This window comes from Lithobates pipiens, unplaced genomic scaffold (assembly GCF_037356315.1).
Source record: "Lithobates pipiens isolate NorthernLeopardFrog02 unplaced genomic scaffold, aLitPip1_a1.2 Scaffold_18, whole genome shotgun sequence".
NCBI lineage: Eukaryota > Metazoa > Chordata > Amphibia > Anura > Ranidae > Lithobates > Lithobates pipiens.
In genome coordinates this window covers 128,641,744-128,664,932 of record NW_027507758.1, presented here as the reverse complement: position 1 = coordinate 128,664,932, position 23,189 = coordinate 128,641,744, and the positions used below count along the sequence as shown (strand labels likewise).

Sequence of the window (23,189 nt, the reverse complement as noted above, 5' to 3'; positions counted from 1 at the left end):
CCTGTCAGCAGCCCGTACGAATTAAAACAACATTTTAGCCAGCTCCTATCACAGTAACATTCCTCCTCTTGGTTTCTCTCTGGATGAAAGGTCGATGAACTCAAGTGGCTTCGATGTTGAGCAACACACAGCACATAGCCCTGCCCTTATCAAACATGACCGAGACGATCGTACAATCACGTGATCAAAATTGCCTTCTACCGCCGCACAACTTCTCGCGAGATAATACTTCCGCCCGTCTAGATTTTGAATTTGATTGGTTGTGAGCCCCGCCGCCTAGACCTATGGCAGTTGCAGGATTTCTGGTTGCGCGAACGATTTGAAATAGTAGCAGAGGACGGGGGGGAGAGGTGTGTGTTATGGTGAGGAGCGATCTCTTGTAGGACGGCACATCGGGAGCGGATCTCCGCGAAGAATGGATATCCAGAGCTGTGTGCAGTAAGTACCGGCCTGTGGGGTGTATTGGTATTGTGGTATAGGTGGGGCTGCATTGTTTACCTTAGAGGACATGATATGGTGTGTGGGACGCTATGGATGGGCCCTGGAGCAATAAACGGAAATCTCCTCCACCGATGAGGGTCTGCAGAGTGGGAGGACAGATGGAGAAGGGGGCTGTTATAGAAGACACCATTACAGGCCTCAGAAAACAAAATGCTTAGTGGTTTCCAGTCACAGCCCCGGGACAAGCATGCTGTAAATGAGTGTCAGGGCAGTGTCAGCTTTCCGTGTCTCTATACATGTTCCCGGTCACTCCACAAACGTTCAGCCTGCTGTCCTGTGCCCCACAATACCCTATTGACAGGATCCCCCTAAATGATGGGCATCTCCGTACATGACTGAGATTAGGGGTGCACTGATACCATATTTTTTTTTTTTTTTTTTACAATGGGTACTAGTGCCGATACTTTTTTATTTTAGTACTCGCCGATGCCAATTACCAATACCTACCACCAGTGGTGTCGCTAGTGGGTGGCCTTTGGGGCTATAGCCCCAAATCTGGGGCCCATAGCCCTGAGTCTCTGCAGGGGATGCTCTCTGGGGACCCTGATGTAAGTTGGGAGCTCTCTGGGCATATATAAACGCATAGACGTATATTACTGTATATACAGGTGTATGCCCGCCCAAGCGTATGACTTTACTCCGCCGCTAAGGGCTCTAGCCCCAGATATTTTGTAGACATAGCAACGCCCCTGCCTACCGCAATTGTTTTGTTTTGACTTCAGCTGTCAGCAATAGTACAAAGCATTGAGAAGTTATTTACAAATGAAAATGTCTTTTTTTTTTCTTTCTTAATTTTGTGCCTTTTCAATGTGAAATGTGTTAATAAAAAAAAAAAAAAAAAATATATATATATATATATATATATTTTAACAAAGCAATTACTGGACTTCTTTAACCTCCCTGGCGGTATGAGTATTTCAGATTTTTGGTGCTGAAAGTGGTACAATTATTTTGCTTGGAAATTTGGTGTTTTTATATTGTAATTCTTAGGCCGCGTACACACGGGCGGACAGTCTGACGGACTTAGTCTTTCGGAATTTCCGTAATTTTGTCCGTCCAAACTTGGTTTCAGCGGACAGTCCGCTCGTGAGTAGGCAAGTTGGACGGACTAAGTATGGCGCATGCTCAGAAAGGATTTACACGCCGAAGGTTGCATTGCAGTGTATTGGACGTCGTATTTCTAGTCCCGTCGTACGTGCTGTACACGTCATCGCGCAAGCTTTCAGCAGACTGTCTGTTCGTCGTGTGTGGTCAAGTCCGTTCATTTAAAAGTTGGACGGACTGTTTGTCGGATTGTCTGACGAACTTAGTTGGGCAGACAATCCGCCCGTGTGTACGCGGCCTTAGGAATAAATCACTTAAATCTGTCCAAACCAGAGTCTAGTAGACATCGCAGGTATGATAAAATTTGAAAAATGAAATCCTAAATATACCAATTTTATGTTCAATAATGTGATCAAATCAAAAACACAGAAATTTGCTCAGTTGCAGAATTGTCGCTGTCATTACTTTTCAGTATTTGATGACTGATCTCCCACAAATCGCTATCGCTCAATTCTGAGAGTGATTCTAATTTATCATCGCTGTTTTCTAGCTGGTCTAAAACCACTTTTGATGTAAAGGGACGGTTCTGGTTGCTATGGACAATCTCCAGTTTCCAGGCAGAAAGAACAGTATATATAATATAAAACTACATGCAGGGCACTGGACAGACCACTAGGGACAAAAGGGATGTGAAATAATTTCATACAGCGATGTAATCTGTAAGATTACAGTGTATTGTGTGTTTCACTTTTTGAATTTGGTGCCGTTCTACGTCGCAATGCTCGCATGGAACGGAGCCCGGCTCTGTGATGAATCGAGCGAAGGACAAGCCGCTCACACTGCGGGGAGACATGGCTGGATCCAGGGGACAAGGTAAGTAAGCTCTTCCTGGATCCTGCAATGAGATCCAGAGTCTGGCTCGTGGTTGCCGCTTTTGGTTCTGAAATTTTACCCTGAGCCAGACTCGGGAATACTGCCAGGGAGTTTAATACTTCAGCTGTCAACAGGGGAGACCCACTGACAGCTCAAAGAACCGAGCCGGAAAGTATTGGTGCATTTGCACGAGTACCGATACTTGTGCAAATATTTGGTATCAGCACCAATACTAGTATTGGTGCAACCCTAACTGAGATCCATAGCCAGCTGTGCCCAGCCTGGCGCTCCAGTGAGCTCTGGAGGGGGGGAGAGCAATGACTTAGGCCGCCATACACAGAGCAGATCTCAGCCGGTTCAGCAGGTACCAGCCAAGCTTTGAACCATGTATAGGCAGGCTGAATATACCAAGTTGATCACAACCAGTATGGTGGGTTTTACCTGCAATTGTCGCAGCTGCTAGCAATAATCACTATCTTCTCCCGGTAGGGATTGTATCCCCTGTCTGGAGAAGACAGTGGCCTGGCAGGAGGCATTGCCATATCAAAGCTGTCCGTATTGATGGGGGACTTGAGCAAAGTCCACTCTGTGTATGGCCAGCCTAAGTCATTGCTCTTCCCCTCCAGAGCTCACTGGAGTGCCAGGCTGGGCACAGCTGGCTATGGCTCTGTCATGCACTGAGATAGCTATCAAAATCATTAAGGCATCTGGGCGATCCTATCTCAGTGCGCAACAGAGCCATAGCCAGCTGCGCCCAGCCTGGCACTCCAGTGAGCCCTGGAGGGGAAAGCAATGACTTAGGCCAGCCATACACAGTGTGGACTTCTTTCCTGCAACCAAGATAGCTGCAGGGCCCCGCTCACCCCCTTCTTCACGCTGATTTCTCTCTGCATTCAGTTACATATAGTGTAACGTGAAACTGACAAATCGGCTAGGTGTAAAACCTACCAGTGCCACCTGCCAATGGCAATTAGTGGCAACCAGTGCCACCTGCCAAAAAAAGGCTTAAAATATTGGCCGCAAAAATCAGCATCATATATCGGCCAACATATATCGTCATCAGCCAGAGAAAAACCTATATCGGTCGACCTCTAGTTGAGAACCACCGGGGTACAGAATGCCTCCCCTAGAATTGTCATTCCCTGGTATGTGATTGGCTTACTAATTTTCCCAGAAGTTTTCACTAAGATAAAGTCAGATTTTAGGCATCCCCTGTGTCAAATGTGATTTTTGACGAGATGCTCCCAATGGTAATTCATGTCTAAAAGGATGCAGACCTGGCAACTTTCCTCATTAGAACTCTGCAGGTGCAGCAGCTGATTGATCGTTATAAAATCACTCCCATACAGATTCACTCAGCACCATGGACACAGACAAACAACTATTTCTTCATAATACCAAAAGGTAGAAATGTGCAACAAAGTTTTTTTTAGTTCACTGAGGGGAAAGTTGACTTTTTTTTTCTCAACAATCATGGAGTTAGGGCTGGTTCACACTGCAGGCGATGCGAGGCGACACCGACTTGCCTCGCCGCGACCTCAGCGGCAACTTGCAGATGACTTCTGTATAGAAGTCAATGCAAGTCGCCCCGAGGTCGCCCGAAAGTAGTACAGGAACCTTTTTTCTGAGTCGGAGCGACTCGAGTCGCTCCTCTCAGAACGGTTCCATTGTACAGAACGGGGGCGACTTGTCAGATCGAGGCGAGTCGTGTCGCCTCGCATCGCCCGCAGTGTGAACCGGCTCTTACTGTTAAGTTTGCAGGTCACTACAAAGGATGGAGATGAGATGTACGGGAGACTAGTAAAAGGATTTTAGATCCCATATTAAAACTCCCATCCTATATCTGATGCTGCCTACGGCCCCAGGATACCTTTTTGTTCATAAAACTCTCCTCCTTCCACTTCCTCTGTTGTGAGAGGAAGGGGAGGGCTCTTAAATGTACAGCCTGGCAGTGTTTACATTTGTGATTGATGTGTGGCTGCCACAGTGATCTCAAGGCACAGAGCCATTCTAATTGCCTCTGAGTATTTTAGCTGAGCTCTGTTCTATCTAATCACAGGCATTGTATGTGTGCACAGGTAATAAACAGAGCTCTGTTTTACATTGCGCTCTTGAAACCCATGTCTACCAATCCAACATTTTAAAATGTACAGAAGTTATAAAGTGGGTAAAGAAGGCACTAATGCAGAAAATGTTTCCCAAACTTTATTACAAGTGCTTACATTTTAAAGAAGGAGGTCTATGAATATAATGTGTACTGCATTTTAAACAAGGGCTAATGTTTGTATATCTATTATTATTAATAATAGTCGAGTTCCAGGCTGAAATCCAACTAGGTTTACTGCCAGTTTCCCTTACTGGTAATGCGGCGCCTGCACCCGAAGCCGATAGACTAATCAGCTTGGGGTGCCGACATCACAGGAATCCTGGACAGGTAAGTGTCCTTATATCAAAAGTTAGCAGCTACAGTATTTTTAGCTGATGACTTTTATACACACACACACACACACACACACACACACACACACACACACACACACACACACACACACACACACACACACACACACACACACTCACACACACACTCTGCTTTAAACTAGAATCAAAAGCTGAACAGGTTTTTTTGGATAGAGGGGGGTGGATATTACCACTGTCTGCCCTTTTGGGTAGATATACTTTCACTTCCTGCCCCATAGCCACAACAGGAAGTGAGATGAAACTCATCCAAAGTGAGGGCAATGTCTGGTGGTCACCAGAAGAGGTGTCATTTAAAGATTTCCCTTCTATTCCTGTTCTAATTACCGCTCAATTTTGGAACTTTCTTTTACTTTCACTATCTGTGATAAACAATAATACATAGGGTGAATTTTCCTAACGGGAGCACAGACTGAAGATTTTCTAATCCCTCTCTACTCTTTTTACCAAATCTTGAAATGTATACCGGTTTCTTTTTCCCTCTAAGTTACTGTATATGTCATAGCTGGAGGGTATGCACTGTCCTCTGTATCGTTACAGCCATCGATTAAGACAGTCTTGTTGTCTCCATCGCGCAGTCGTTATAAATTGCTCTCCTACTTATGCTTTGCTGTTTCATAACCTAACCTGGCTTTTCTGCCTTCTATGACTCTTTGGGCGCACATTTTCTGAGGTGGTGATCGGCAGGTGCAATCCATAAAGTAGAAGTACCCCCGTTATTTGGTTGGGGCTTGCACATCCCCTGAGGAAGCGTATCAGCGAAACATGTCGGGATAATGTGCAATGAATTTCTTTATTCTTTTTTGGACCTCGAATGTTAACCTCTATGTCAAAACTTCAGCACTTTTTTAAGTGAACTGTTTTTAATTGTGATCTCAATAATTTATTTTAAATTTGTTATATCTTTCTTTGCTATTTGGAATTTAAGCACCGTAAAAATCCCTTGCTCCTCCTTTTACATATGCCTTACTGTTCTATTTTGGGATGTGGTGCTAAACGCCGATGGGTGTTTTTAGGAATTCGACCAATACCTAACCTTACTGTATATGTGTTTGTCCCTGCAGAATGTTTGAAACCCACATACAGGGATACACCGGTGATGACCCTCTGGATTTGTGGGACAGGTGAGCTACAACCCTCCAGTATTTGGAATAAGGCTCCGTTCACATGGGTGATGCCCCTATAGTGTGAATGGGCTGTTTTTTTGTTTTTCCTGATGTCTCAACTTTCCAGGTGCTGCATGTAGGAAGTTGATAGAAGTCTTTTAACCACTTTAGCCCCGGAAGAATTTACCCCCTTCCTGACAAGGCCATTTTTTACGGTAGAGCTTTCCTTTTGTGGTATTTGATCACCTCTGCGGTTTTTATTTTCTTTGCTGTAAACACAACAATACTGACAATTTGAAAAAACAAAACAATATTTTTTACTTTCTGCTATAAAACATTCCCAATCAGGAAAACAAAAATTGAATTTCTTCATAAATTTATATATTAGTCCAATATGTCTTCTACATATTTTTGGTTAAAAATTAAAAACGATAAGCATATATTGATTGGTTTTAGCAAAAGTTGTAGCGTCTAAAAAATACGGGAAAGTTTTATGTTGTGGTGTTTTTTTTTCCCCTCCTAGTAATGGCAGTGATCAGTGATATTATTATTTTTTTTTTTTTTTGCGGGACTGCGACATTTTGGCTGACTGATCAGATACCTAGCTGACATTTTTGCCACTTTTTTGGGGGGGACGGGGACGTGAACCAGTGACATTATTGCATTTGACACTTGGGAGGGGGGGGGGGGGTGTGGACCAGTGACATTATTGCATTGATCAGTGCTAAAAATTTGCACTGACACTGGCAGGGAAGGGATTAACATCGGGGTGATCAAGGAGTTAAATGTGTTCCCTCACTGTGTGGGGAATGGGCTGCCTGGGACAACAGATCCCCTTTCCTGTATAGCAGGAAGACAAGATCCTGTGTCATCCCCTGTCAGAATGGAGAACTGCCTTGTTTACACAGCCAGATCCCCGTTCTGTCTCTGCAGGGAACAATCTTGGGTGGCCAGCTGACATTGAGTCCATTAGACCCGCTGATTGGTTCCCCTGCTGGCCAATCGGTGTGCGCGCACCCACAGAACCTCGTGCAAGAACAAACGTACACATACGCCAGTTCCTGCAGTCCAACCAACCTGCTGCAGTATAACTGCGGGGGCTGGTCGGCAAGAGGTTAAGAGGCAGCAGCTGGTCCTAATGTGATGGGAGACTGTCCTCTAATGCAAGCTGCGTACGTTCAGGGCCGCTTGCGCACAGGCCTGTCACATTAAGACCAGCTGCTGTCCTCATACTCTTCAACTGCATGCAGCATCTGAAAGTTGAGATGGCACAAAAAATTGCCTATTCATGCTACACAGACATCATCTCCTGCGTGAACGAGGTCTAAAACAAGGAAAGTTCATGAGGATGCTAATGGGGAGATTTAATAACACTAATAGAGATGCACCAATACCTTATTATTATTATTATTATTATTAATATATATATATATATATATATATATATATATTTTTTTTTTTATACGAGTTCCAATACCGATACTTTCTAAAAAAAAATTTAATTTTTTTAGTACTCGCCAATTACCGATACCTACTGCAACTCTTTTGTTTTAACTGTGAGCAATGGTACAAAGCAATGAAAAGTTATTTACAAATAAAATAGATTGAAAAAAATAAAAATAAAATTTAGCACTTTTTCAATGGAAAATGTGTAAATCTATGTGTGAAAATATTCACTAATAAAGCAAACAGAAAAAAGTTTTTTTTTTTTATCGTTTATAAAATGGACCTGAACAAAAGGGAAAAAAAAAAGCAGGAAAATAATAATTAAATGGAGAATAGAGAGTTAATTAAGGCTGATTAGAGTAAATTAAGGGTTATTAAGGGGTTAAACAGAGGAACGTTTGGTTCATCCCTTTTTGATCTGCAGATGAAGAAAGAAAAATATACAAAAATAAACTTTCTTTTTATTTTAGGTTTCAGGGCTGAGCAATGTTGTTAAAAAAAAAAACATTGGCTGTTTTTTTTTTTTTTTTTTTTTTGACCGCTCCAATTACCGGACTTTTTTAATACTAGGGAGACCCACTGACAACTCAAAGAGTCGAGCCTGAAAGGATACTTGTGCAAATACTCGGTATCGGTACTGATACTAGTATTGGTGCAACCCTACTAATGAACATGGCATCTGGCGCAGCTGTGTATAGTAACCAATCAGCTTCTAGGTTTTATATTGTAAAGTTAGGAGCTGATTACTATGCACAGTTCACCCGTTTTAGTAAACCTCCCTCTTGGGGATGGTTCACTCTGCTGCGAATTTGAGCCATTGGGATGGATCAAATTCGCAAGTCATTTAAATAACAGTTTTTCATTAGTGCCGTTCACATCAATGCGTTGCGAATCTAAGCTGCATACAAAAAGGGTCCTGTGCGACTTTGATCCGTGTGCAATGTGAATTCAATGCAATATTTGCCATAGATTCGCCAGAACGCATAAAAAATTTGCAACGCAATCGGATCAAATTTGCACCGCAGCAGTGTGAACCAGCCCTAAGGTTTACTACACAAGTTACAAATAGGTTGTACAATCTCTCCTTTAGATCTACCAACAAGTATTCAGTGCAAGGGCCTGCCTGATTGGCTAGATTTGCTAGGTCCTCATAGTACATGGTAGATCTGGGGATTGTAATGTGTATGGTGACACTAAATTCCACCCTTATGTCTTTTGCCTCCTTCAAGGTATGTTCTTTGGGCTGAAGAAACGTTACCACCACAAGAAAAGCGTAATGTTCTGTGTTTGTTGGAGCGTTTAGTTCGGAACTTTATAGGGGACCAGAGATACTGCAATGATGAGCGATACCTGAAATACTGCATCCGATTTGTGAGTCCCTTCTCTCTATTTGTAATCGAAATGAGCAATGAAATGGGTGAATGTCTGTATACTCAAAGCATACTCTGTTCACTTTTTTTTTTTTTCTTTCCAGTCTGAAACCATTGATGAACCCATGCAGTTCTTTGAGTATCTTTACAGCCGAGGTATAGGTACTTGTTCTGCTGCTCTGCATGTAATCTGGGCTCAGCAGCTGGAAGTAAAGGGGGACCTGCACAATGCAAGTGCCATTTATCATAAAGCCTTTCAAAACCAGGCACAGCCAAAAGACTTTGTGGATCATCACTACAGGTCAGTGTGTGAATCTGTCTGGATGGCTTAGCTGAACACTGAAATCTTCATGATCAATATAATGATTGCTAGGTAATGATGGCATGGCTTGATTATCATTTTGGGAATGGCCACAGGTCACATCTTTGTATTTGATGAAAGACCTGTTTTATATGTGGCCATTTAGAGACTTGGTTACCCATTAGGAAGTGTTGCAGGGTATGAAGTGCCAGGTCTCTGAACATGCCTCTCAAACCTAACTGCCATGACCGAATCTTGGACTTTTCTGAGAAGAAAAGCTTCAAGCGGAACTTCACTCTCTCAATCAACATTGACTATTTTTAATCCTTATGCTGCCAGCATTAGTAAATGGATAGGAAGCTATATCATATGTATTTGTTTTAACCTTTCCTGCTTTCATGCCTGAGCTTAAAGTGGATCTTCAGTCTTTTATTTCTACTTTCCATCTATTAGATCTTCTGCCCTTGTTTTTACTTTAGATGGTAAAACTTTTTTTTTTTTCTGCCAGTAAATACTTTATACAGCCCATTTCCTGTTTCTTGTCTGATCATTAGCCTAGGCCAGTGATGGAGAACCTTGGCACTCCAGATGTTTTGGAACTACATTTCCCATGATGCTCATGCACTCTGCAGTGTAGTGAGCATCATGGGAAATGTAGTTCCAAAACATCTGGAGTGCCAAGGTTCACCATCACTGGCCTAGGCTTATAACATCATCCACAGCTCTCACTCTGGTGAGAGTTTTGCCAGGGAGAGAGGAGGGGTGAGTCATAAGAGGGCTAATGAGCAGAGTTGGAGTTGTGTGCCTCTGTAAATCCAGGAAGTGAACAGGCACCAGCTTCAGCTGCCTACAGTTAAAATTGTGGCAGCCAGATTCAGTGGAGGGAGATTTCTGCAGCATATTTGGCAAGTACAGAATCGTAGTACACTGTATATAAAATAATATGCAAAGTGGTTGGAGGGAATCTTCAGGATGGCAAAGATGGTTTTTATTACAAATGATGTGAGCAGACTGCAGTTCCTCTTTAAAGTGTTACTAAACCCAGTAATATGAAAATAGTTCCTCTGCACTCTGTGTCCCTTTAAGCCACAGCCAGTATTCCGCGCAAAGAAAATCACATCCAACTTTTGCTGCAGCACAGAACGCCACACTTTTCTTCTCGGCTGCAAGGGCCCAAGACGGGTAGATGGGTCTTGTCCCTGATTTCTTTCACCACTGCATATCACTTGTATTATAGATGAGAATAGGGTACAGTGGTGGGGCAGATGTGCAGGGAGGTACAGTGGTGGAAGAGATGAGGGGTTCAGCAGTGGGACACAAGAGCTGGGCGGTTCAGTGGTGGGTCAGAAAAGCAGGGGGGGTAAAGCAGTGGAGGTGTTTTGGTGGGACAGATGAGCTGGGGGTTAGTGGTGGGGCAGGAGAGCAGAGGGGTTGAGTAGTGATACGGACCAGCATGGGAATACGGTGGTGAAGCAGATGTGCAGGGAGGTACAGTGGTGAGGCAGATGAGAAAAGGGTATATTGATGGGGCAGATGAGCATGGAGGTTACAGTGGTGGGGAAGATGTCCAAGAGGTACTGTAGTGGAAGGGATAAGAAGGGGGTTAAGCAGTGGGACAGAAAAGCAGGGGTTACAGTGATGGGGCATAGGAGCAAGGGGGTACAGTGTTGAGACAGATGTGCAGAAGGTACAGTGGTGGGACAGATGAGAAAGGGGGTTACAGTGGTGGAAAAGATGGGCGGCGGGGTTCAGTGTTTGGGCAGATGAGAAAAGGGTTCAGTGGTGCGACAGCAGATCAGGGGGGTGAAGCTGTGGGGCACATCTAAAATGAGGTGCATTGGTAGGACAGATGAGCAGGGAGTACAGTGGCAGGGCAGAGTAGAAAGTAGGTGCATTGGTGGGACAGATGCACAGGGGGCTTACAGCGTGTGGTAGAGAAGCAGGGGGGTACAGAGGTGGGGCAGATGTGTAGAGGAGAAAGGAGGTACATCAATGGAAAACATGAGCTGGGGGTTACAGTGGTGGGGCAGAAGAGCAGGGAGAACAGACGTGGGACAAATGTGCAGGAGGTACGGTGGTGAGGGAGCGTTACAGTGGTGGGGCAGATGAGAAGGGGGGTGTTGGTGGGGCAGATAAGAAAGGGCGGGGGGGCATTGGTGGGGCAGATGTGCAGGGTGGACAGTGATCTGAGGTGTGAAAGGTGCATGAATTGGGGCTGATCTGAGGTGTGAGAGTGCAGGATGTTAATTTGTCACTACTATTCAAGTAGTTTACAGCATTTACTGTATAAAAAAATCCTTTCTGTGATTGAGAGTGTGAAGTTTAAATTTTTTTGTTATAAAATCGGCACGCTACATTACTTTGAAAAATGTTTTCTTCACACTGTGCTCAAAATATTGCCTACCCCTGCCATAGTGTGTCCATATTCTACCTAGATAACTCATACTACTTATGCTGATAACCATTAAATTAACTCGGTAGTCCTGAAGTGACAGATCAATCTGAGTAAAATGTATACGTTCATAAGCCAAAGAACAGAAAGGGGGAGGGAGTTAATTGCTTATGAAACTGTTTAAATTGAACTCAACATTCAACCCATCTGGTGTAAGAGTCTGAAGGGTGTGTATCCATTTGGCTTCCTTCTGACTCGGGGTCCTTATTTTATGACTCCCTCTCCATCCTTTTATTATATTTCTCTATACCCCAAAACTGCAAAAAAAAAAAAAACCTTCAAACATGGTTGTAAAGTTTAGGTCTGCTTTAATCTTCCTTTATTTTATGTTCCTTTTTTACAGAGCGTTTCAGACAAGAATCGCTCAGAAGACTTCAACTGATCGAGGTAAAACCAAATAGCCCTTAAAGGGTAATGCCATTTTCGTGGAAAAATAATAAAACGGCATATAGAATAGCTGCACACGTCGTTGTAATTGAATTAATTTAAAAATGATCTTTTCTTCTCAATCTGCAGTGCTGTTTTTTTTATGTAATATGGTAACCTTTCTGTATACGTGTTGATGTATTGAACACACCCCCAGAAATCCCCATTTCCTGTTTATGTAATTGGCTCACTGATTTTCCCAGAAGTCTGCACTATGATACAAGTCAGATTTTAGGCATCCTCTGCAAAAAAAATTCAGACTTGCTGGCTAGATCACCAGGTGAAAATAAAGAAACTAGTTATAACTATTCCGTCAGTTCACTAGTGTTGGACTATCTACATCTGTATTTTTTACCTTTTGTCTATTAGGCCTAGAGAACCTCTATTTCTCTATTTAATCTTGATCTTCAAATATCTACACTGCTTTTTATTTTATTTTTTTTATTTTTTATATATAGGTTGTGTGACATGATCTGACCAGTTACCTCTTTTTTTTTTTTTTACCCCAATAGAATCCAATGTGCAGCCTCTGAGAGATTCCCAGATTATTAATCAGATAACGCCCACATCACTTACAGCGACTTCATCACTAGCTAAATGTCAGGTACTCGTTTCTGTTGCTCATAATGCCTTAGGATGGTATGTGTTGTGTATAAATAATTAAAAAAAAACGGGGGGGGGGGGGGTGGATTTGGTGCTCTAGGAAATGGCAAGGCTTGGCTTTTTCACATTTCTATTTTAAGACCATCACACCAATGTACATTTTACTTTAGTAGTGGAAGGCAGAGCTATTAGGCGATTTTATGTCACTGATCAACAGAAAGCAGAGGAGATATATATATATATATATATATATATATATATATATATATATATATATATATATATATATATATATATATATATATATAATATAAATTTTGTTTTTACCTTTTTTTTTTTTTTTTTTTTTTTTTTTTTTTTTTTTTTGTAACATGTTACACCAATATTCAGGGTGTAACATGTTACTGTTGCAACAGCCCCTGCAACCCCCACCCGATCCCCCATTGTGACAGCAAGCAGGAGGATCTTCTCCTCCTACTCACTGTCACAGATGAGGGGGTAAAAAAAATGGCTGTGTCGGGCTCTGCCCAGTTGCGTTATTCAGAGATACCAGGTGTGGGCAGACAGATACACTGACAGTCTGTAAGCGTTCTGCATTGCACCCATGATCGGTTGATCACGGGTGCAATGCTTTCCAGGCTTCCACTAAAAAAAAAAAAAAAATGCATTTTTTTATTTTTATTTTTTTCAAAGGTAAAATTTGTCTTTTAAAACCTTGTTTTCCTTAACTAGCCCTAAGGTACCTGCTTTCTCTTCCTACTCGACTTGGCTATTTTTTTTTCTTTAGATTTTTCTTTAAAAAAAAAAACAGCTGGTGATCGAACTTGGATATGAAAAACTGACTTGCACATTTGAGTGTGGAGGAACTGCGCCTGTCTCCGGTAGATTTAATTATGGATAGACTCTTACTGTAAGATCCAAGGCTATCAAATGTACCGATTGGCTGTTTTGGGTTACAGTTTAGGGGCACAAATGAAGCTGGGACTAAAGCCAGGTACACACTACACCACGGGTTGCACGAAAAAAAAACTCTCCACTCCGGTCAGGAGACACTGTACTAACCATGAGAGGTTAGTCCAGCGATCTCCCCCGCTGAGCTGTTGTGTTCTGACATGGGGGACGCCCTCCGCCAGAACACTCCGATTTGCACTCTGCCTATTGCTGAGAGCGCTGATTGGGAGTCGATCAGCTGCTGGTTTTCCAGGCTCCATGTCCGACAGAAGCCGTTCGACTGGCTTCTGTCAAACAGAGCGATATACACATGGTCAGCATGTTGGCTGGTATCTTTTGTACCGGCAAAAGTGTCTAGACATTTTGCCTATGTGTTTCAGGGCTTTAAAGGGGTTGTAAACCCTTGTGTGTGCTTTTGTTATTTTAAAGCCATGCTTGCCTCCACTGTGCAGTTTGTTTTGCACAATATGCCCTGCTCTACCTCTTCTGGGGTCCTCTGACGGCGCTGGTAGCTCCTTCCGGGCATTGGGTGTCTACGTTGGAGAAGTGCTCTCCTTGGTGGACACCTATGTGGGCGCGCTCCAGAGTTCACACAGAAAGCAGGACTCTGTCCAGGCTGGGCTTCTCCTAAGGGTCACAGGAGTGCAATTTGTTTTGCATTCCTTTGACCCATTTTCAGCGGAGAGCAGTCTGAAGACCGCTCTCTACTGACGTCACTGCCATCAGTGGAGGCAGCGTGTCTTCCTGACTTCCCGAGTCTGGATCCGCAAGCTGCCTTGATTGATGGCAGTCTCAGTGAGCTGCTGAGATGGCCTCTCCCTGCCCCTCAGCGCTCAGCGTGGAGGATCAGAGCAGGAGTGGTGCTGACTGACAGTCAGCATCGCTCTGCTTGGGGAGTAGTGAGAACCGAGCCATCGGCGGTGTTCGGTGGCTCCGTTCTCAGTGCAGAGACGCTGGGGGACAGCTGCAGCATCGGCCTGATGCACCATCCATCGAGGTAAGAGTGATTCACAAAAAAAACATACTTCTCTTTTAATGCATTAGGATAGGAAAAAAAAAAAACATTCTGCCTTTACAATCACTGTAAACTCCTTTTTTGAGCTTTAAAAGCGAATACCACATAAGACTTGGTAGCATGCAAAGTTAACTGGTTAAGAGCAGCTTAACTTATTTTGTATTCTATTTTTTTGTGTGTGTATTCCCTTTTCTAACAGTTTAAATATGAATTGTTAAAGATGAGCTATGTTTAAACTAAAGTGATTATATATATTTTTTTTTATTGGTTCTGATTTTATTTTGTTTATTTTTTTAATGGTTTAGAACTCTGCGGGAATTCAGAATCCAGTTGTGAAACAGTCTGAAGTGCCTCCCAGTAAGGATGAATCTGGCGTGTAAGTGCGCTGTCCTCATTTCTGTTTTCTGATGTTGAAACCCCTTTTAAATGAGACTTAAAGGAGCTGCAATGTACAAGAAGATCCTAATCTTTCTTTTTAAGGACTCTTCACTCTTTTTGAGAGTATATAGCAGAGATTCCTCGAATACTTTGACTGCATTTGTTTTGTAGTTTAACCACTTCAGCTCCGGACCAATAAACACCTTAAGGACCAGAGGTCTTTTTGCAATTTCGCACTGCGCTGCTTTAACTGGTAATTGCGCGGTCATGCAATATTGCACCCAAACGAAATTTGCGTCCTTTTCTTCCCACAAATAGAGCTTTCTTTTGATGGTATTTGATTGCCTCTGCGATTTTTTTTTTTTTTGCGATATAAATGGAAAAAGAGCGAAAATTTTGAAAAAAAAAGATATTTTCTTCTTTTTGTTATAAGAAAAATCGAATAAACGAAATTTTAGTCATACATTGAGGGCAAAATTTATTCAGCCACATGTCTTTAGTAAAAAAAATGTCAATAAGCGTATATTTTTTGGTTTGCGCAAAAGTTATAGCGTCTACAAACTAGAGTACATTTTCTGGAATTTACACAGCTTTTAATTTATGACTGCCGATCTCATTTCTTGAGGTGCTAAAATGGCAGGGCAGTACAAATCCCCCCCAAATGACCCCATTTTGGAAAGTAGACACCCCAAGGAAATTGCTGATGGGTATGTTGAGCCCATTGAATATTTATTTTTTTTGTCCTAAGGGATTGAATAATGACAAAAAAAAAAAAAAAGAGAGAGGCATGTTGAGTCCATGGAATATTTTATATTTTGCCACAAGTTGCGGGAATATTACAAACTTTTTTTTTTTTGCACCAAGTTGTCACTAAATGATATATTGCTCACACATGCTATGGGCATATGTGAAATGACACCCCAAAATACATTCTGCTGCTTCTCCCGAGTACGGGGATACCACATGTGTGGGACTTTTTGGGAGTCTAGTCGCGCACGGCACCCCGAAAACCAATCACCACCTTCAGGATTTCTAAGGGTGCAAATTTTTGATTTAACTCCTCACTACCTATCACAGTTTCGAAGGCCATAAAATGCCAAAATAGCACAAAACCCCCCCCAAATGACCCCATTTTGGAAAGTAGACACCCCAAGCTATTTACTGAGAGGCATGTTGAGTCCATGGAATATTTTATATTTTGCCAAAAGTTGCGGGAATATTACAAACTTTTTTTTTTTTTTGCACAAAGTTGTCACTAAATGATATATTGCTCACACATGCTATGGGCAGAAGTCAAATTACACCCCAAAATAAATTCTGCTGCTTCTCCCGAGTACGGGGATACCACATGTGGGGGACTTTTTGGGAGCCTAGCCACGTACGGGACCCCGAAAACCAAGCACTGCCTTCCGGATTTGAATATAAAATGCTATAAAAAACAAACTAACCAGAGTCACCCCTAACACTTATACGGTGATCAGTGGTGAAAGGGTTAACTAGGGGCAATCAGGGGGTTCAAATTTTTATTAGGTAGTATATGGGGGTCCCTGGCGCTATATAAAAACCTGACGGGGAACCTAAATAACTAACTGGCTAACCAGCGTCACCAGTGACACTTATACTGTGATCGCTGGTGAAAGGGTTAACTAGCGGCAATCAGGGGGTTAAAACCATTATTGGGTAGTATATCGGGGTACCTAGCGATATAAAAACCTGGCGGTGAACCTAAAAAAATAACTAGCTACCTAGCGACACATGCAGCGATCAGAAAAATGATCGCTTAGTGACACTGGCAAAAGGGGGTGAAAGGGTTAACTAGCGGCAATCAGGGGGTTAAAAACATTATTGGGTAGTATATCGGGGTACCTAGCGCTATAAAAACCTGGCGGTGAACCTAAAAAAATAACTAGCTACCTAGCGACTGTAGCGACACTAATGCAGCGATCAGAAAAACGATCGCTTAGTGACATTGGCAAAAGGGGGTGAAAGGGTTAACTAGCGGCAATCAGGGGGTTAAAAACATTATTGGGTAGTATATCGGGGTACCTAGCGATATAAAAACCTGGCGGTGAACCTAAAAAAATAACTAGCTACCTAGCGACACATGCAGCGATCAGAAAAATGATCGCTTAGTGACACTGGCAAAAGGGGGTGAAAGGGTTAACTCTAGGGGCAATCAGGGGGTTAAATCTTTATTGGGGGGTGATAGGGGGCTACCCTGGACCTAACACTAACTGTCCTGACAGTTTTTACTGTCACAACTGACACTGAATGCATTGATCAGTAAAGAAATGATCAATGCAATCAGTGACACTGTGACTGGGGGGGGGAGGGGGGGCGGGGGGGGATCGGGGGGGGTTTGTGTGCCTGTGTGTACCTACATGTCAGTGTAGTGTTGGTGCACACTTACTTTTACTCTTCTCCTCGTAGTCCGGTCAAAAAGACCGCCCCGAGGAGAATGACATCACTTCCTCCTTCCTGTGTAAACAATACACAGGGGAGGAAGCTTCTCATTGGCCAGGAGCGATCCAGAGGGGGTGGCCGAAAACCAACGGCCATCCCCTCATCACGGAGCGCTCCTGGACTGAATCGGACCGCCGTAACCAGCGGGAGGGGGTCCGATCGGACCCCCCACCCGCTGGAAGGCAATCACGTAGATGTACGTGATTGTGCCTGCCTGTGCCATTGTGCTGACGTACAATGGCAATACGGCGGTCCTCAAGTGGTTAATGCTAATCTGTGGTAGACAAAAAGCACTTAACATAATATTTATATAATGTGCATGGCGCCGCCAGGTGCGCAAATGTGGTTGCTGATATGTTGCAGAGCCCACGAACCACAGATTACCGGGGTGTTCGAATAGAGAATAATTTCTTTTAAAACCTTACTTTGGGCAAGGGTCAAAAAATGTAAAACTGGCCATGTACCCTCCCCATATCTCCCCATTTCCCAGCTATAATGTTCCCTCCTTTTTTTTTTTTTTTTTTTTTTTTTTTTTTTTTAAATATAGGGGATAGTCTAATGGAGAGGATTGCTTACTTAATTCCATGATCCCTCAGTCTTCTTCCCTTTCCATTCTGGTTGTGCCTGCTGGTCCCCCAGAGTCAATCCTACTGTCACTTTCCAGCTAGAGGTCATTAACCTCACTCTGTATGAAGCAGTCACATCAATGGTCCTTGTATAGTGGGTATAGAAATCAAATATCTCCCCCTCCCCCCTTTTTTAAATCACTATTTTGTTGCTCTTCAACCTGAAATGAAGACAGTCACAGTTTTGGTTTTATCCAGCTGTATTTAATAAGTGCAACTTATAATATCCAAGTGAAAGATATAACACCAACATGTCAGAGAAAAATCAAAACGACTCACTGAGTTGGAAAAAGTATCATCCACCTCCTAAGAATGACTTGTAAACTCAATCAGATGTAACTAATCACCTTCTCGATGGCACACAAAGCCACTTTTAACTGTAATTATTTTGATTAGCACAGCATGAAAAGAGCTTTCCTGCAGCATTTCAGTCTCGGTAGTGCAAATAATAGTTCTCCAAAATCCACCTGTAAATTTGGCAAGCCACAAGTAAATGTTTTTGATTTATTAGGCTGGAGCAGTATAATTGCTGGAATAGCTGTTCCACTATAATCATCTTTAAATGTATATATATATATTTTTTTGTATGTTTCAGTAACAAGTGGGTGACAATCTCCAAGTCGGCTGTGGTGCCTACAGCAGTTCCAAATTCTGCAGAAATCAAGCAGGTTCCCATGTACTGTAAGGACAAACTAATCTGTGGAGATTCTGAGATGTCCCTTGAGGAATTCAGAGCAACTATTTACCAAAAGAAATCTGAACAGCGCAGAAAGATGCATCAATGGGGTAATCTGTAGCTTCCTTTTTTACACTTCCTATAATCCTACTTTAACCTTTTTGTCTGATTTCTGCTCAACCTGTTTGTTGGCATTCCTAGGTTTGAGGAATTTTTTTTATTTTTGCCTGATGCAGAGAGAGGTTGAGCACAGCTTCAGTTTGTAATGTTGAGCCTTTTGAAATGCAATTTCAGAGCTTTCTTTTGTTGGTATTTGATCACCTCTGTGCTTTTTTTTTAATTTATTTATTTTTTCTTTCTGCTATAAAACACATCCGATGTGTATTCTGCAACATATTTTTGCTTTTAAAAAAATCCCAATAAGCGTATATTGATTGGTTTGCACAAAAGTTATAGCATCTATAAACTATGGGATAGATATATGGAATTTTTTTTTTTTTTCCTTTTCTTTACTACTGATGGCAGAAATCGGTGACTTACAGCATGAATTTGATATTGTGGTGGACAAATCAGACACCTGACGCTTTTTTGGGAACCAGTGACACGAATGCCCTGTACACACGATGGGATTTCTTTTGTTCATTGACGGACACAGCTCCATTAATCTTGACTGTAAGGTTATTTCGCCACCTTCAGGAGAGGATTAGGCAGAACATGTAATACATTTTGAAAAACAACTGAACTGTACAGTTCCGCCCAGGCAATCCCTCTGGTAATAACCAATCAGCCTGCTTCCTGCAGCTCCAGTTTTTTTTTTTTTCTTCTTCTGCCTAGTGAAGGACCTATGCTCCCTGCCGGGACCATCGGTCCTGGGGATTTTTTTGCCTTTTGCGCAAGATTTTAAGATCCTGTAATCAGCAGCCGGCTGGGTGACAGGCTGGATAATCTAGATCCTTGCAGTCTCCCCAGCCTGGCCATCGAGCGTGTGTAGGCCCTAGCTACGTGCTGGCTTGGCCACGACATACCCCTCAGGCACCAGGGGCAGCCAGTGAGCGCAATGCTCCGGAGCGCACATATACCCGGTCTACGGATGTCTTTGTCACTGTGTGTCATGGCCTGCAGCCACCCCGTACTGCTCAGGTGTAGGTCTGTGATGGGATGCCTCCAGCTCCTCCAGATGGTAAGTACAGCTCTCCCTGAGCAGCTGGGGATTCCCTGGGAGGTTGACTAGGGGGTCCCTCTTCTCCCTTTCTTCTCTCCCTGTCCTTGTTGTTCCCCCCGCTACAGGGGCTGCTACAATACTGGACTGTAGTGCGGTGTGAAGGTCCAATACTACATCCTGCTTTACTGTCGCTGGTTTTAACGGCATGGCTGTTGAAAGCCAGATGCTAAGGAACCAAGGTCTGTTGGACTCGGTAGTTTCCACTATGCTGAGGGCACGAAAATTTTCTTTTTGGAAGATATACCATCGTACCTGGAAGTTTATATCTCCATGTGTGAGGAGATGGGGTGGCGTATGCGCACCTATTCGGTGTACAGGATCCTGCTGTTATTACAGCGTGGAGTGGACCAGAAGTTGGCCTTGAGCACCATCAAGGACAGATATCAGCCTTGGCTGTTTCCCTCCCCCAACGACCCCTGGCGTCTCACTCATTGGTGAGCACCTTTGGGCATGTAGTCCCTCCGGTGCGTCCACCCCTACCTCTGTGGGATCTGAACCTGGTGCTATCGGTGCTTCAGGAACCGCCGCTTGAGGACATTAGGGAAATTCCCTTGTTGACTCTTTCTCAGAAAGTGGTCTTTCTAGTGGCTATTACATCTGCCAGGAGGGTTTCTGAACTGGCGGCCTTGTCTTGCAAGTCGCCCTATCTGGTTATCCACAGGAATAAGGTGGTGTTGGGTCCGCAACCTTCTTTTCTGCCAAAGGTGGTTTCGTCCTTCCATCTCAATGAAGACATTTTGTTACCATCTCTGTGTCCTAAGCCGACTCCTCCTAAGAAGGAGGTGGACCTCCATTCCCTGGATGTGGTCCGGGCTCTAAAGGTAGATCTGTCTGCCAGGGCTCCCTTCCGGAAGTCGCATTCTCTGTTCGTTTCAGTGGATGGTCTGAAAAAAGGGTCGGTGGTCTCGTCGACCACCATTTCCAAGTGGATCAGACCGATGGTGGTCCAGGCTTACGCCTTGATGAGGCAGGCACCCCCCTTTCCTGTCGCGGCCCATTCCACCAGGGCAATTGGGACCCCTTGGGCCTTCCGACATAAAGCATCAGTCTCCCAGGTTTGTAAGGTGGCGACGTGGTCGTCCGTTCACACTTTCACAAAGTTCTACAAAGTGGATGCAATCGCGTCTTCTAATGCCTGCTTTGGCTGCAAAGTTTTGCAGGCGGCGTGTAATGTTGCAATTTACATTCTTTCTTGTTACAAAAAGTAACATTTTGATTGCCAATGCATTCTGATGCATGAGTTGACCGCAAGTTCTGATGCGGTCGGTTCAGATGGTGACTCTTCCATTGAGGAGCACCTCTGGTTGTGGGTGAAGTTATATTTGCTGTTCCCACCCCTCGTTATGACACTGCTTGGGGACGTCCCTACGGTCAAGATTAATGGAGCTGTGTCCATTAATGCACGAAAGAGAAAATGGGATTTTTGTACCCACCGTAAAAAATCCTTATCTCTGAAGTTCATTGATGGGACACAGCACCCTCCCCTCCTATTAGTTTACGTTATACTGCATGTTGATCAATGAACTTCAGAGAAAAGGATTTTATGGTGAGTAAAAAAATCCTATTTTTTCTGACAAAACTGGATTTTTTTTTTCCGAAGGATGTTGGCTCAAATTTGTCTTGCATACACACGGTCACACATGTTGTCGGAAATTCCGAATGTCAAGAACGCGGTGACGTACGACGAGCCGCGAAAAATTAAGTTCAATACCCAGTGCAGCTCTTCTGCTTCAATCTGTGCATGTGTGGACTTTTGTGTGTCGTTATTTTTGTTGTCAGAAAATTTGAGAACCGGCTCTCAATTGTTTGCTGGCAGAAATTCCGACAACACATGGTCGGACTTTCTGACAAGCTCACACCCAACATCCTATTGTGTGTACAGGGCATAAGAGTGATCAGTGCTAAAAATATGCACTGTCGCTGTACTAATGACACTGGCTGGGAAGGGATTAACATCGGGGCGAACAAAGGGTTAACTGTGCCTAGCCAGTGCTTGTGTACTGTGGGAGAGGTGCTTTTACTAGGGGAAGGCATAGATCTATGGATGCTTTGCAGGAACAATGCCTTCCCTACTGTCAGAACGGCGTTTTGCCTTGTTTACATGGGCAGATCGCCATTCTGGCTAATGAGCAGCGGGTATCATGACTGTGGTACCTGCAGATCAGCTCCCGCTGCAGCGCTCTTAATCTCAGCTTGTTACCTGTATAAAAGATACCTGTCCTCAGAAGCAATCAGATTCCAATCTCTCCACAATGGCCAAGACCAAAGAGCTGTCCAAGGATGTCAGGGACAAGATTGTAGACCTACACAAGGCTGAAATGGACTAGAGGCCATCACCAAGCAGCTTGGTGTGAGGGTGACAACACTTGGTGCAATTATTCGCAAATTTAGAATTATTTTATGTTTTTTCTATATCCCTCGGTCTGGGGCTCCATGCAGGGTTTCAATGATCATAAGAACGGTGAGGAATCTGTCCAGAACTACATGGGAGAATCTTCTCAGTGATCTCAAGTACAGCTGGGACCATAGTCTCCAAGAAAACAATTGGTAACACCCTACACTGTGAGGAACTGAAATCCTGCAGTGTCCACAAGGTCCCCCTGCTCAAGAAAGCACATGTACAGGCCCGTCTGATTGCTAATAAACATCTGAATGACTCAGAGGAGAATTGGGTGAAAGTGTTGTGGTCAAATGAAACCAAAATCAAGCTCTTTGGCATCAACTCAACTTGCTGTGTTTTTGAAGGAGGAATGCTGCCTATGACCCCAAGAACACCATCCACACAGTCAAACATGGAGGTGGAAACATTATGCTTTGGGGGTGTTTTTCTGCTAAGGGGACATGACAACTTCACCGCATCAAAGGGACGATGGCCTGGGCCATGTACTGTCAAATCTTGGGAGAGAACCTCCTTCCCTCAGCCAATGCATTGAAAATGGATCGTGGATGGGTATTCCAGCATGACAATGACCCAAAACACACAGCCAAGGCAACAAAGGAATAGCTCAAGAAGAAGCACATTAAGGTCCTGGAGTGGCCTACCAGTCTACGGATCTTAATCCCATAGAAAATATGTGGAGGGAGCTGAAGGTTCGAGTTAAACATCAGTCTCGAAACCTTAATGACTTGGAGATGATCTGCAAAGAGAAGTGGGACAAAATCCCTCCTGAGATGTGTGCAAACCTGGTGGCCAACTACAAGAAACGTCTGACCTCTGTGATTGCCAACAAGGGTTTTGCCACCAAGTACTGTCATGTT

The 23,189-nt window shown here is 43.5% G+C and overlaps 1 protein-coding gene across 1 annotated transcript in view; it reads left to right on the top strand.

The window, feature by feature from the left end:
* The first annotated feature begins 274 nt into the window (after positions 1–274).
* The window catches only part of BUB1 (BUB1 mitotic checkpoint serine/threonine kinase), a 62,858-nt gene continuing 39,943 nt past the window's right edge, over positions 275–23,189 (top strand). The window contains exons 1-8 of the mRNA XM_077486108.1: positions 275–438; positions 5,961–6,020; positions 8,678–8,819; positions 8,923–9,119; positions 11,915–11,958; positions 12,510–12,601; positions 14,872–14,942; positions 18,629–18,819. Of these exons, the coding sequence (XP_077342234.1) occupies positions 416–438; positions 5,961–6,020; positions 8,678–8,819; positions 8,923–9,119; positions 11,915–11,958; positions 12,510–12,601; positions 14,872–14,942; positions 18,629–18,819 (820 nt within the window). The 5' untranslated portion in view covers positions 275–415. The remainder of the gene's footprint in view (positions 439–5,960; positions 6,021–8,677; positions 8,820–8,922; positions 9,120–11,914; positions 11,959–12,509; positions 12,602–14,871; positions 14,943–18,628; positions 18,820–23,189) is intronic.